The following is a 12,611-nucleotide window of genomic DNA, read 5'->3' as shown; positions in this document are numbered from 1 at the left end:
TGGAATATGAACATGTTATTACAGTATGAGCTCAGCGGTTTCGGATACAATTGCGTGCCAACTAGTGAGGTCGCACACGATAGCTGAGTTGCTTGGCAGACAATGTGATGAATCAAATCGCCACCGAACAGTTTTGTACATAAACCTTTTGTTAACCAAACTTAAATTCATTGCAAGGGCTATGCTTCTTAACTCGATGACGACCATGCCGGTGTATCTTTCTGCCAAAGCTACCTCGTTGGTTAGCTGACAACCCAACTATTGAGCTGCCAACTGACGAAACAACGCAACTAAAAAAGACACAAACAGTGAGGTTAAACTATATTACACCTGTCCTCACTATCCTTCAAATCTTTATCTGGTTGCTATGGATCGCAATCTATGAGAATAGATCGTCATCAACTACGTTCGAATCGGTTTCAGCTACATTTGGATTTAGCAGTAGCTACACATTGTTCACTGCAACGCACCGTTTATTCGATGTAGGCCTTCCGGTTTGTAAGGAAAAACGAGTTGCATAGCAAAAAAAAAACATTTTTAAGAAAAGTACAAAAATCTCATGACCTGTTGAAAAATATGTTTTTTTTTTTTTTTGTATGGAAAAAACGTGCCACCTAAACAGCACAAATTAAATAGTTGGCATGCAATCGAAGTTCAATCAGTGAGGTCAGACTGTAAAACAATTATACAAATGTTAAATAAAGAATTCAAAGTCTATCAACAAGCATTTCACAAGCATGCAATGATCATCGTGGATCAATGCACAATCATGTGAATTTCAATGTTTCAGAATCCGTGCAATTTGCTCTTTGGGTCAGCATCGATTTTGTTCCTTGGGTACGCTGTTTCCAACCAGATGAGAACGATTAGCTTTTGCTGAAATCTTGATAATTTACATGAAAAAGGACTAAAACCAATGTTTTCTTAATGCCTAACCTGTTGAAAATACACTGCTCGATCGTTTGTAAGTCGTTTCTCTTTGCACTAAGCCGTTTCTGCTCGCAGAAAACTTCCTGCATCCGTTGGCAATGTGATTGCACATGTCCTACTGCGAACTGTCAAACGCACGTTTTCTTGTTTACATTCCTCTCCAGAATAGCGGTCCAGTTGAGCCGAACGGTCCAACAGCTAGGAAAGCAGTGAGGAGTGGCTATTCTGCGAGATGGAGGTTACTTCGGTAGATTTAGGTTTTCTGGAACCGTGTGAACCGTGGCTGCTGACGAACAAATTCTTCCGCAGCAAGATTGGCGGCAAACCGGCATGGCTAGAATTGAAACACCTGCCAAAACCGGACGATCTGCTGTGTGGCCAGTGCAATGAGCCGCTTGGATTCCTGTGTCAGGTAAGTGGGTAAGAACGGGCGGGTGAACCCGATACATTTTCAATTGTATTGTCTCATTTTTAGGTTTATGCCCCGGTAGAGGCAAACGAAAACAGCTTCCACCGAACGCTGTACGTGTTTGTCTGCTTAACGGCGGCCTGTAATCAATCACCCGAACCGGAAGCACGGTAAAAGCAGCAGCGTAGAAGATGAAAAACAAGACGGATAAATCAATTTATTGTTACCATTACAGCACCATCAAAGTACTACGCAGCCAGCTGCCACGGCGGAACGAGTACTACGAATATGATCCACCGGATGAGACGAAAGAATCGGTAAATGTCTTCAGATTGACACCTGCGACGCTCTTCTAGCGGGAAAATTACATTCCAGTGTCCTCTTTCCCCTTCCTCAGTCGGCGATCAAGTCTCCCGTACCGCTTTGCGTCGTATGTGGTTGCCGTGGGCCCAAGCTTTGCTCGCGCTGCAAAGCGGTCAATTACTGCAGTGCGGCCCACCAGCGGCTCGATTGGAAAGCGGTCCACAAAAGTGTGTGCTGCAGCGAGGAGGGGTCCACCGTCCCGGCGAGCGCTACAAGCAGCATTCAATTTCCGGAATTTGAAATCATTACCGAAGAGGAAGAATATGTAAGTTTGCAATCGCAAAAACACAATCGAAAACACTGTAATACGGCATTTACTGGGGCATTTTAAGGAGCCAAAGGCAAAGCTTTCGGAGGAAGAGAACGCAAAGCGGCAGCTGGCCGAACTGGAGCGACTGAAGCAGGAGGGCAAAGCGGGCGCCCTGGACGAGCTGTCCGAGGCGGAGCTGGACCAGTATTCGTCCGACCAGGTGGAGGATAAAACGTTCGACAAGTTCAAGGATCGCATCTCGGCCGACCCAGAGCAGGTGCTGCGGTACGAGCGGGGCGGCAAACCGCTCTGGCTGTCGCCCAAGCTCCCGCAGGCCATTCCGCCCTGCGGACGGTGTGCCGGACGGCGGGTGTTTGAATTTCAAATTATGCCCCAGCTGCTGAACAGCCTGAACAGCGAGCAGCTTGACTGGGGCACCCTCGTGTGCTACACCTGCGAGGCAAGCTGTGATGTGCAAGGGTACGCGGAAGAGTACATCTTCCGGCAGGACGTGCTCAATACCGATACGGCGAAGCACTGAATAAAGCGAACGACTGTAAGTATGGAAACGATGGTTATTATTGGGATGAATGGGATAGGGTAATCGGGTGTAATAATCCTAATGAGTTAAATTAACCAACACCATGATTCCGAAACATGAGCTTGATTATCTAACTCTACTAATCCCATTTCTCGTAGTAAATGCACACACCACGTGTTGATTGAAATTTGAAAAATAAAATCTAAACGACCGTTTATTGGCGTTTCATAAATGCATGCTCTGGAAGACTGTATGCGCTACCTGGGTGCGTTTTTTCCGGTAAGCGCCGCGCCTGGTCAGACCGTTTACCCACCAAACCCCCGTCGCTTCTCGCTCTTCGCTCACTTGCCCTCCGTGTTCTTGAGGAAATCGTACACCACGGAAAAGTCCTTGTTGGCCAAACCCTTCGCCATCAGCGTCCGGTAGATCTGGTGCGTGAGCGCACCGAGCGGGATGGGCGAGTTCGAGCTGGTGGCCACGGCCGACGCAATGCCGAGATCCTTCGTGATCAGCCCGGTGGCGAAACCGCCCGCATAGCCGCTGGCAGCCGGTGCGGTCGGAATGATGCCCGGCACCGGGTTGTTCACCTCCGACGCCCAGCTACGGCCGGTCGACGCGTTCACGATGTCGGCGAACACTTTCGGATCGAGCCCGAGCCGGATGGCCAGATTCATGCACTCGGCCAGCCCGCACATCGAGATGCCCAGCATCATGTTGTTGCACACCTTGGCCGCCTGGCCCATGCCGTAGCCGCCGCAGTGCGTAATCTTCTTGCCCATGCCCTCGAGCAGCTCCTTCACCGCCTGGTACTCCTCGCTCGTGCCGCCGACCATGAACGTGAGCGTCGCGTTCTTCGCACCGGGCACACCGCCGGACACGGGCGCATCGACGAACGTTGCTCCGGCCGCCTTAACCTTCTTCTGGACCTGCAAGGGGGAGAGTAAAAGCCGTTTCCCGTTCAGTACAATAAGGACGATTCGTATTGCATGCGCGTTCGTATGCGTACCGCCTTCGCCACGTTCGGATCGATCGTGCTGGAGTCGATGAAGATGGTCTGGTTCTTGATGCCGCCGCCACCGATGATGGTGTCGTACGTGTCCGCCACGATGTCGTTGTTCGGCAGCATCGTCACCACAAAGTCGGACGCTTTGGCCAGTTCGGCCACATTGTCGTACGGCACGGCACCCTTCGCCTTCAGCGATTCCTTCGCGTCTTTCGAGATGTCGAACACGTGCAGCTTGTGGCCCTGTGTGGAGGAAAAAAACGTTAATGATATAGAAACATTTCATTCCAATTGAAAGACATTTAAAAGTTTAACTACGGTTGTCCGTAAATATGATATTTTTTACAATAGGAAAATGACGCACTCTCACAGATATTGCGCAGTATCCATCGAACGCAAAACGGGTAACCACGGCAACATTCTATGCATACGTAGCCGTTTCACTTTCGTTCTAACCGCTGCCGCGTGTAAATGAACTGTCCTCCTCTTGCTCCCCGCCATCCTCCTGCCCCCCGTCCCCCTCCTTTTCGTGGGCCCTTTTTCGCGATCGCTGTATATGATTGATTTTCAAGGTCAGCTAAGAATAGCAGTTCCGTGCGCAACGTGAACACACTAAACCGGAACGCAAGGTGATCTCTAAAATGTAACGTGAAGGAACTTTGTGTTTCGCACATTTCCTTAGCGGGGCACGAGTTATCAGTAATTAGCAACATTGCGCATTGACATGCTCGCAGTTTCTAATGCCCAACGGGACGTTGCGTATGTCTCTGTGTGTGTGTCTTTCTGTTTGTCCGTGCGTACGTAACACACACGTATACGTTATCAAAGTAGGCGTGAGATGTGTGTTCCGCCAAGCCTCCACGCGTTTGACGATCACCACCAACACCGGGATAACGACCACTGATGGCGAGACAATTTTTATCAATTTGACATTGAGCTTATCATACGCGGGGCTGACTTTCGATAAAGAAAAAAGCAAAGAAATTACCCCATATGCGGTGGGGTGCGGTGTAAGGAAGTTTCTTCCCCTACCGGCACACGTGAGTGTTTGTGTGCAATTTTGGACCACAAAAAAGAAGAAAAAAAACGAAATCAAAACGCCCTTTACGTAACGCGATCCGGCGGTGTGTATGCGGCGGATCGGAAATGTGAGCCCCCCACTTACCTTCGCCATCAGGTTGCTTGCCATCGGACCGCCCATGTTGCCGAGCCCGATGAACCCAACATTCTTGGGGCCGCTGCTGAACGAACGGATCAACAGGTCGGACAGCAACTTGAGCTGCTGCTGCTGCTGGCTGCTGCCGGCGGTACGCGTCAGTACACGGTAGGCCATTTCGATGGGTTTTTTTTTTCCTTACTGTTCTGGGGCTGCTACCACACGCTAACCACACAACGCAATCCGATCGGCACACCGGGTGGATCTGGCACGGGCAACTGTGAAGTTGGCGAGAGCTGTGTTCAGCCGCTAGAAACGCTCCGCTACGGTCGTTTATTTGCTCGGTACTGTGGTGGAGCAGCCTGGTGTTGTGCAGCGAGTGCCCGGTTGGCCTGTGCCCCAATACAGACGTGTAGCTAATATCAGCTAGTGTGGCGCAAAACATACGCACACCGATGCACGCGTGGAACCCAGCAAACCGGCTTTACATTGTTGCGGCGACGTTGCTGTTTTTTTGTAACCCAAAATAATACGCACAAGCGGTACACACTAGCGGTACCGAGGTTGGAAGTTGCCGAACACATTTCGTCGGTGAATAAGCCGGAGCACATGCATTTAACTTTAAATAATCATTTGCTTGCACTTGTGTTGGTTTTTTATTTGAAAAAGAATGTAAAAGTTTTGCAATAAGCAGTAGCACTTAACAATAAGGTAAATTTAACTTTTATTGTTAAATGTTCACAAATTACCTGAATATGTGTAAACCTTCATATATTTTTTTCGGATTCAAAATTTCACAAAAATTTGAGTATTTTTTATATTTTATCTAAAATCTTCGATCATCAAACCATATCGATGGGAACCGCTTGCATGCAGGTTGTATGCAATATATTCCGATAAACGCCACCTCTTGGGAAATTCTGGTACTACAGTCTGGCGGTAAAATGACACAATGAGCCAATTGAATTTTAAATCCATTATTTAGTGATTTTTTTTTACTGTAATTGTTTTGATTCTACTCTGCACATATTCACAGATTTAAAATTCTCCTCATATCTATTGTCAATCATTTTTATCCTCTATGAGCAAAGACTAATAAGTAAAGTTTTTCGTCGAAGCTCGATTTTTGCACTGCTGCATCGCTTCCTTGAAACCTTCGCAAATTTTTACATCCGCCTCCCTGTCGACGCACGTAAGAAATTGCTTAATCTCCAAGTTGCATACGTCCGGGGGTGCACTCTTCTCCGTAACAGCAGCCCCCTGCTCCACGGCGGATTGTTTTTCCTTTTCTAGTGCATCCGCACTTTGCGGATCCTTCGGCTCCGTTCGTTCAAACAGCCCTCCCAGTGCACGGCCCAACACAGATCCTAGCGCAACTCCGCCGGCCGTTGCTGCCATTTGGGAGAATAATCCTGGTGCCGCGGGTGTTGCTGGTATGGCCGACGGGGCCGGTTTCGTTGGTTCGGCAGCGCTGCTGCCGCTGGACGGTGGACTGGCACTTTTGCCAGTACCACCATGATGGGATTTGGTATCGGTAGTTTTACGGGACGGTGGAACCGTTCTTGCACGTGTATCACGACGCGGCATGTTTAGATTTTGTTCTGTGTGTGTGTGTGTACTTTTTTACAGCGTGTACTCTTCGCGACGTGACATTCAATCAATCAAAGCCTACTGCATTTGACGGTTGCGTGGGGAAGTTTGCTGGGTTTTTTTTTCCAGCCATGTCCTTGATCGTGTATTAAATGATCATTCTATGTGTCTACAATGGTCATAGTAAAAGCGTAAAATAATTTTTAAAAAATAAAGCATTAATGCACAAACAATTTTCTAATGGCGCCACTCCAAAAACCAAAGGTTGTTTGGCATATGCTTGTGGTATATAGCAAATGATAGACGATGTGTACCATGACGATCGCCTAGCCCCAATATAGTAAGTGAGTGCTAATTAGCTCCATCACGAACTGCAACCTCAAACCGGTGCTACAGGTGAAACTCGCATATTTAGCCTTTCCTTAACCCCGTTTTATACCACAGCCCACAGTTGTATGGGGGAATGATTTCGTTTGTTATTGTTCGCGCTCACAAAAATGAGATCAATCAACAAGCTAGAAGCAAGATAAGAAAGAGTTGATCGCAAATGAAATGTAACTTTTGCTACGAGCAAAATGTAGAAGCGCCTAGATGTGAAGTACAATGTTTAAATCCGATTCGAGACGATTCTTTATCATCATCATCATCATTTTGCTTTTTTTCCTTTCCTTTTTGTCACGTTGTGTTTGTTTGATGCGGTATCTCCGAGTATTTACCTGTCCCGGAGCATCCGGGCTCATAAGATGTGTGTGTCCCGAATGGTCTATATCCCTTGACGCTATATCTTTGTTGGCACTCTGGCGCCATATTGGAGCAAACAGTGCGCGGGAACATAGAAATCTCTGCAATCTCCAAGTCCCTGTCCCTGTGCGGGGTACTTGTTGGAGTGGTGATATGGAAGGAAAGTGGTAGACGACACCAGGGAACAACAACACAAATTAAAACAATACTAAAGGAAAGGGAGTAGAAGAAGAAGAAGAAGTAGGACTTCAAGGTGCTGGGGTGCAGGAATATTGCAGTGAATGTGAAGAAGCACCAGCCACCGACGTCTTGACTTGAGCAATCTAATTGCCTTCTTTGAAGGTTCCCCCATCCGGGCGGGTGATACTCATTTCAACAACGTGTACAGCGCACACCGCTGCTGCTGTTGCTGCTACGGCTGCTATCTGGGCGCTATGGCTGGATGTGATACTAAAATTGTGCTCTCGCCATTATCTTATCTCCCATCCTGGTTGGAATGTGTGTGTGTGTTTCGATTTCGATGAGCTCTGGGTGTGCGGCAGGGCCGGCAACCTGTGGCACGGACGATACTATTTACCTGCAAGAGATGCCTATGGTATGAATAACGCCTGTTGTTCTACAGAGATCCACGTCATATAAGAAAAGAGTGTTATCCAACTTCTGCACCGAACGACATGTGGTTTAAAAAAAGGGGGAAACATTATTCTTACTCTCATTTTACTCCATTTTTAATTGCTTGTTCCGAAGATATTTTCACATTCTTCAAACTAATGCTCGATCAAGATCGTCTCAATAATTATGAGTCACCGTGTGAAATGAGTAAGTTATTTCACGAGAAATTATCTCGCCAAAGGTTGCAACAATAAACACTACTTTCTTTGCGCCCTGCGCACGTTACCACCGTTATCAGTTTATCTTTCAGCAATCATAAAATTGATTTTGTTAGGTCGTAGCTTTCGATGGAGCGTTTTTTTCTGTCAGCATAAGGCTATTTTTTGATATGAATTTATAAAGTACCATGAAAGAGTGTAAGAATAGATTGCTTTACGTAGAACAGTAGAATATTGGAGTTGGAATTACCAGCAACTTTAAATGATCGTCTGCCAAAAAAGATCCTCCAATGTAGTTAACAATCAGCAGCTGGTGGTACATCTACCATAGGTTCTTGTTAGTTGATTTTGTCAACCTTCAAGAAGCTCATAAGAAGCAATTTCTTAAACAAAATCATTCCTTATATTGTTATCTACTCGTAGACCATTAAAGATAACAGCTTAGCGCAATGTTTCTGCGCCTGTTTCTGAAATCATGTAAACGCATTTTTATGCTTCAAATGCCTTCAACGGTTGCCTTTAATCAAATTCCCATCTTTAATTGGATTTTAGTGTTTGAGCACCCCCACCACGACCACCAATGATGGTCGACTGGGTGTTGCAACAACAGTCATTGGAAGACGTTGTCGCTTCCCTTCAATTACCGGTCGTGCAATGATCGATCGGTGGCTCCTCCAAGTCCAAGTTGATCACAGAGCGCCACCCAAGACACAGACCGTTTGGTTGTTCGTTGTTCCCCTTGGTGCACCGGAAGCTATCAGAACGAGTGCGTGTCTGTGTGCGCGTGTGTATGTGTGTGATTCAAAATTAGATTGCTCCGGCAAAGTAGAACAGCAAACAGGCTGCGACCGAATACGACCGTGGCAGGCGGCGTACCCGTTCCGGTGATAATGGTGCGATCATGTGCGCCTACGACAGCGCCTGTGTGTGTGTGTGTGTCAGCAAGCGCAGCAGAAGTAAAGCAGAAGATCTGCTTTCCCTCATAGCCCCATTATTACCTCCGTCCAAAGGTGTATGATTTATCAGCGACAACATCCTGCAATCACACGCCAACGCCCAACACCGTATATCAAAAACAAGGCCCTAAATAAAGTTAAACAAAAACCATCAACCTGCTGGCTTATATTGCAGTGCGGATGCTCGACGCGACGGAAGCCTTTCGTCAGTGGGGGTTTTTTTTTTGTCTCTTACAAAATCTCCATCGTGGCCTCGGTGACAGGTGACAGGGCTGCTGATATACCTCTCACCCATCCGATATCTACACGCCAAAGGAGAGATGACTCTCCGTGGACACACATTAAGCAAACCGTGTTAACATATTGGACAAACACAGTGTGCGCGCGCGCCCTCGGCCGGTCACTCTTACACACACACACACACACACACACCGGTCTGTGTTTGAGAGTGTGGCCGAATACTGTGACCTGGTGTCCCTGCTATATCTCTCCCCTCCTGCCAGCACATTAGCGCAGCAATATAGAGGGACACGGAATACAGTGTCATCCTCCCGGGTGTATTGTGCTTCTTGTTCGTGTAACCCTCTGGTAACCCTTTCTGTGTAGCACCCCCCCCCCCCCCCCCCTCCCGAAATGTCCTGCACACGAGCGTCGAGTATATTGCGCCTGAAGATCGCTGTTTGTTTTGTCGAAATAAAATCAATATTTCGCTTTCGGTTTGTTCCGTTTTTTCTGGCTTCTCCTTCTTTGCCTTTCCGATCGAAACGAGGAAGGGAAGGAAGAGAGGAGGGAGCGTTTTTTTTTTTCGTGTCTTAAAATTGTCAAATGTACTTCTGTAAAGATCCCACCTAACATAATGGGCGCACGAAGAACAAAGGAAATGTCCCGAGATTGAAGGTGTGAAGATGCTGTTGGGGGAAACATTATGTATATAGCGACCACAACACACACACACATACACGCATACCATCACCATTGGCTTTTATTAATTGTATTGTAACTTCAATTATCAACAACATTCCACTGTATAACCATAACGTATTGTGAAGGTGATCGTTAGGGAAGATCATAGAGTACAGTTGATAAAACTCCACTTTATAAGCAACTGGTAGAGTTGATCATGTACAAAAGATCGTTTTATTAGTAACCTCAAACAATATATCTCCAAATTTAATCTGATATATCATTCCCTTGCTCATATTGATCATACATAATTGATCATCTCGTTGGAACGATCGTTCAATATTCAATTCCAACATTAGGAAGTTGAAGTTGATCATCGAAGGAAATCATCTAATAACATTTCCAATTAAAACCAACACCTGTTTGCATTTGCGTAAACAGGATCATATAGGAAGGATCATATCATTACTCTACGATCAATAGCCACTTCCTCTAATCGCTCTTGCTACAAATTTCTTTGGAAATTTCCATCTCTTTAAGCTTCTTCTTTGTAAAAAAACAAATGTACAAATTGTTGCAACGGCTTAACTGTTTTTTATCTCGACAGCACCTCGAATGCGATCCTCCACTTCTTCCCCCTCGCTCCCGGGAGCGCAAAGAGATGCGCAGACGCTTCGCACCGTAAAGCCAACAATAAAACAATCCAATACGAATAGAGGGTGCATGTATTTGCATAGATAACACCATTTTCCAGCTCCAGCATCTACACTACCAGTTGGCGCGATTTAGTAGTACCCTGAGTGTGTGTTAGTGCTTGCTCTACGGGTAGAGTAGTTGTGCAGTGTTGTGTAGTGTCGTGTGCCGCACAAGTTTCGCTCGTCTAGTAGGAAGCGAGACAGCACCAGCAGCAGCAGCAGCACGACGATCGCGTCAGGTAAGAAGATCGCCCGCTATTAGTACACAGACGGTGTTGCCCTGTGCAAGGTGTTAGCAAAGAGCCTCACCATACCAGACCCCAGACACAGACAGCAGCAGCAGCAGTACGTACGAGCGTAGTGTGCCGGCATGGAGCGATATCTTATCAATTATCACATATTTGTTCTTTTCGCACACACACATACACATACACTCTAGCGTTGCAGAAGCACCTCTTTACCCTTGGCCATAGGCCACGAGGCACAGGAAAGGAAGACAGGGAGACGGCCATGATGACGTGAACCTTTAGCTCCTTCCTTTCGGTGACAGACGACGGGGTGGGGTTTTTTTTGGTACAAAAAGGTACACGGGGGGAGGGGGGGGGGGAGGTACAAGTGGTTCCACTGTACCGTACACGAACGGGGTGGTTTTGTGTGCAGAGCAGCAGGGTCCCGCTTTCGGAAGGCTATAGGAAGCTATCGCACCGGCACGTCAGCTCATTTCGTGTCGAAACGTGGTCGAAGTCACATTGCTCTGCGGGGTGGGACGATGTCACCTAGAGTGCCTACGTCGTCGTCGTTGGATCTGTCCGTGCAAGGGAAGCAGCGGTGGTCATGTCACCACATCCAACCAGCCAACCAACCGGTCAGTAGCGATCGTTTGGCGTCGGGAGCAAGCTGGTTTCGTTGTGACACCAAAGTGACTGTATGTGTGCGCGCGTGTGTGTGTGCGTGTTTGTGTGACTGTGTGCGTGCACCCGTATGTGTGTACAGTTTGTGGCTGCCGTGGCAAAGGGGGTTCTGTTTTGTTTTTTTTAGGTAAATATTAGCCCAGCAAGCCCATCTTTTGCTCATCGATCCGGACACACGGACGGGCGGATGGACCCGCAACGCATCAGCTTCACGTGCACGCAACTGAGTGGACTGAGAAGAGGGTCCGTGACCGATCTTGTTTGTGTATTAACAGTACGGTTTGCGCATCGGTCGTTCGGATAGGTTGCCATTAAGAACAACCTGGGGGCGGCCACGTTTTCTGCGGGGTTGAAAAGGCGGTACAGAGTACGGTACAGGAAAGGGCTACGGGATCACATCCCAAACGTGCGATGATGTAAGCGATCAATAGCTCATTGTACGCATTGGGCAGACACCTGTACGCAGTAGCTCTCTTCTCGGTGGTGGTGATGGTTGCCAAGTTCGATCGTACCAGGATCGCAATCGAATATGAAAATAAAGAGAGCTATCCGTCGACAGTAGGGATATAATTCACTGTCATGGAATTGCTCTCTTTATGTACAATTCGATATTCAACGTGCAACGTGCCGGAGGTGTCAACGTTGCGTCATTAAAGGGGAGGGGGGGAGGGTCGTCTTCATCTCTCGCATTGATGGACCATGCCATGTGACCGCTATATGACGCAGAAGAAGAATGCCGCATTTATTGCACCTCAAATTCGATAAAAATCTATTTCCTAAATATCGGGTGGACTAATGATAATGCAGCTTAATGATGACCTTAATTTTATTTCTCCCAAAATGACAACACACACGCTCTCGTGCTCTCCAATTATTGTGTAGGTATACGATCGGCCATTACTGTGACTTTCCTTCCCACGTGTACCGGGCAGCAAGAAGAAGAAAAAGAAAAGAAAAAAAACACAGCAAACAACAATAAATTCATTTTTTTCCCTGACTCGTTTAGTTCAACAAGTTTGTAGGCACTTAAAATATCATTTATTTCAACCACACACACTCTCGTTACGACGTGAGGGTACCCCCGGGGAGAGGTATTACAATGTGAGTTGATTGTATGGCAAAAAGAGAGAGAGAGAGAGAGAGTGAGAGAGAGAGAGAGAGAGAGAGAGAGAGAGAGAGAGAGTGAGAGAGAGACTACAAAATAGGATGGAACGGTGGGATGGGGGATGCAGGGGCGGCAGAAAGTCTCTTATCAGGCGTGTGTGGTTGCAGTTGTTTGCCTCTAATACCGGCACGAAAGTACAATGATTTAGCACGTCGTAGCAGTTGGAAC

At 47.1% G+C, this 12,611-nt stretch overlaps 4 protein-coding genes across 6 annotated transcripts in view; 1 reads left to right on the top strand and 3 right to left on the bottom strand.

The window, feature by feature from the left end:
- Window positions 1-1,049, bottom strand: part of LOC1276270 (uncharacterized) — a 46,630-nt gene extending 45,581 nt beyond the window's left edge. For all 3 annotated transcript variants that reach the window (XM_061649493.1, XM_061649497.1, XM_061649494.1), the window contains exon 1: window positions 937-1,049. The gene's annotated coding sequence lies outside the window, so the exon portion shown is untranslated. The remainder of the gene's footprint in view (window positions 1-936) is intronic.
- On the top strand, window positions 834-2,521 carry LOC1276268 (programmed cell death protein 2). The gene is made up of 6 exons (XM_315591.5): window positions 834-964; window positions 1,095-1,342; window positions 1,406-1,509; window positions 1,575-1,656; window positions 1,737-1,967; window positions 2,035-2,521. The coding sequence occupies exons 2-6, from the start codon at window positions 1,163-1,165 to the stop codon at window positions 2,491-2,493; spliced, it is 1,056 nt and encodes a 351-aa protein (XP_315591.5). The 5' UTR covers window positions 834-964; window positions 1,095-1,162; the 3' UTR covers window positions 2,494-2,521.
- A 153-nt stretch (window positions 2,522-2,674) lies between these two features.
- LOC1276267 (probable 3-hydroxyisobutyrate dehydrogenase, mitochondrial) lies at window positions 2,675-5,178 on the bottom strand. Its single transcript, XM_315590.4, has 3 exons — window positions 4,662-5,178; window positions 3,500-3,739; window positions 2,675-3,419 (listed from the first exon to the last, which is right to left on the bottom strand). The coding sequence occupies exons 1-3, from the start codon at window positions 4,827-4,829 to the stop codon at window positions 2,835-2,837; spliced, it is 993 nt and encodes a 330-aa protein (XP_315590.3). The 5' UTR covers window positions 4,830-5,178; the 3' UTR covers window positions 2,675-2,834.
- A 435-nt stretch (window positions 5,179-5,613) lies between these two features.
- LOC3290003 (coiled-coil-helix-coiled-coil-helix domain-containing protein 2) lies at window positions 5,614-6,439 on the bottom strand. Its single transcript, XM_556226.4, has one exon. It carries the CDS (start codon window positions 6,237-6,239, stop codon window positions 5,745-5,747), a length of 495 nt encoding a protein of 164 aa, XP_556226.4. The 5' UTR covers window positions 6,240-6,439; the 3' UTR covers window positions 5,614-5,744.
- Window positions 6,440-12,611: the final 6,172 nt, after the last annotated feature.

This window comes from Anopheles gambiae, chromosome 2 (genome assembly GCF_943734735.2).
Source record: "Anopheles gambiae chromosome 2, idAnoGambNW_F1_1, whole genome shotgun sequence".
Lineage (NCBI taxonomy): Eukaryota > Metazoa > Arthropoda > Insecta > Diptera > Culicidae > Anopheles > Anopheles gambiae.
Note: the sequence above shows the minus strand (reverse complement) of the source record. Positions and strands in the feature narration are given on the sequence as shown.

What these genes read in the sequence shown, in the direction of transcription:
- LOC1276267 (XM_315590.4), bottom strand. Translation starts at nt 4,829, where the DNA reads ATGGCCTACCGTGTACTGACGCGTACCGCCGGCAGCAGCCAGCAGCAG. An exon ending in CAAGCAACCTGATGGCGAAG is followed by an intron (nt 3,740 to 4,661) that starts GTAAGTGGGGGG and finishes TCCTCCACACAG; the next exon opens with GGCCACAAGCTGCACGTGTT. An exon ending in ATCCGAACGTGGCGAAGGCG is followed by an intron (nt 3,420 to 3,499) that starts GTACGCATACGA and finishes TCCCCCTTGCAG; the next exon opens with GTCCAGAAGAAGGTTAAGGC.
- LOC1276268 (XM_315591.5), top strand. Translation starts at nt 1,163, where the DNA reads ATGGAGGTTACTTCGGTAGATTTAGGTTTTCTGGAACCGTGTGAACCG. An exon ending in CGCTTGGATTCCTGTGTCAG is followed by an intron (nt 1,343 to 1,405) that starts GTAAGTGGGTAA and finishes TCTCATTTTTAG; the next exon opens with GTTTATGCCCCGGTAGAGGC. An exon ending in TTACCGAAGAGGAAGAATAT is followed by an intron (nt 1,968 to 2,034) that starts GTAAGTTTGCAA and finishes GGGCATTTTAAG; the next exon opens with GAGCCAAAGGCAAAGCTTTC.
- LOC3290003 (XM_556226.4), bottom strand. Translation starts at nt 6,239, where the DNA reads ATGCCGCGTCGTGATACACGTGCAAGAACGGTTCCACCGTCCCGTAAA.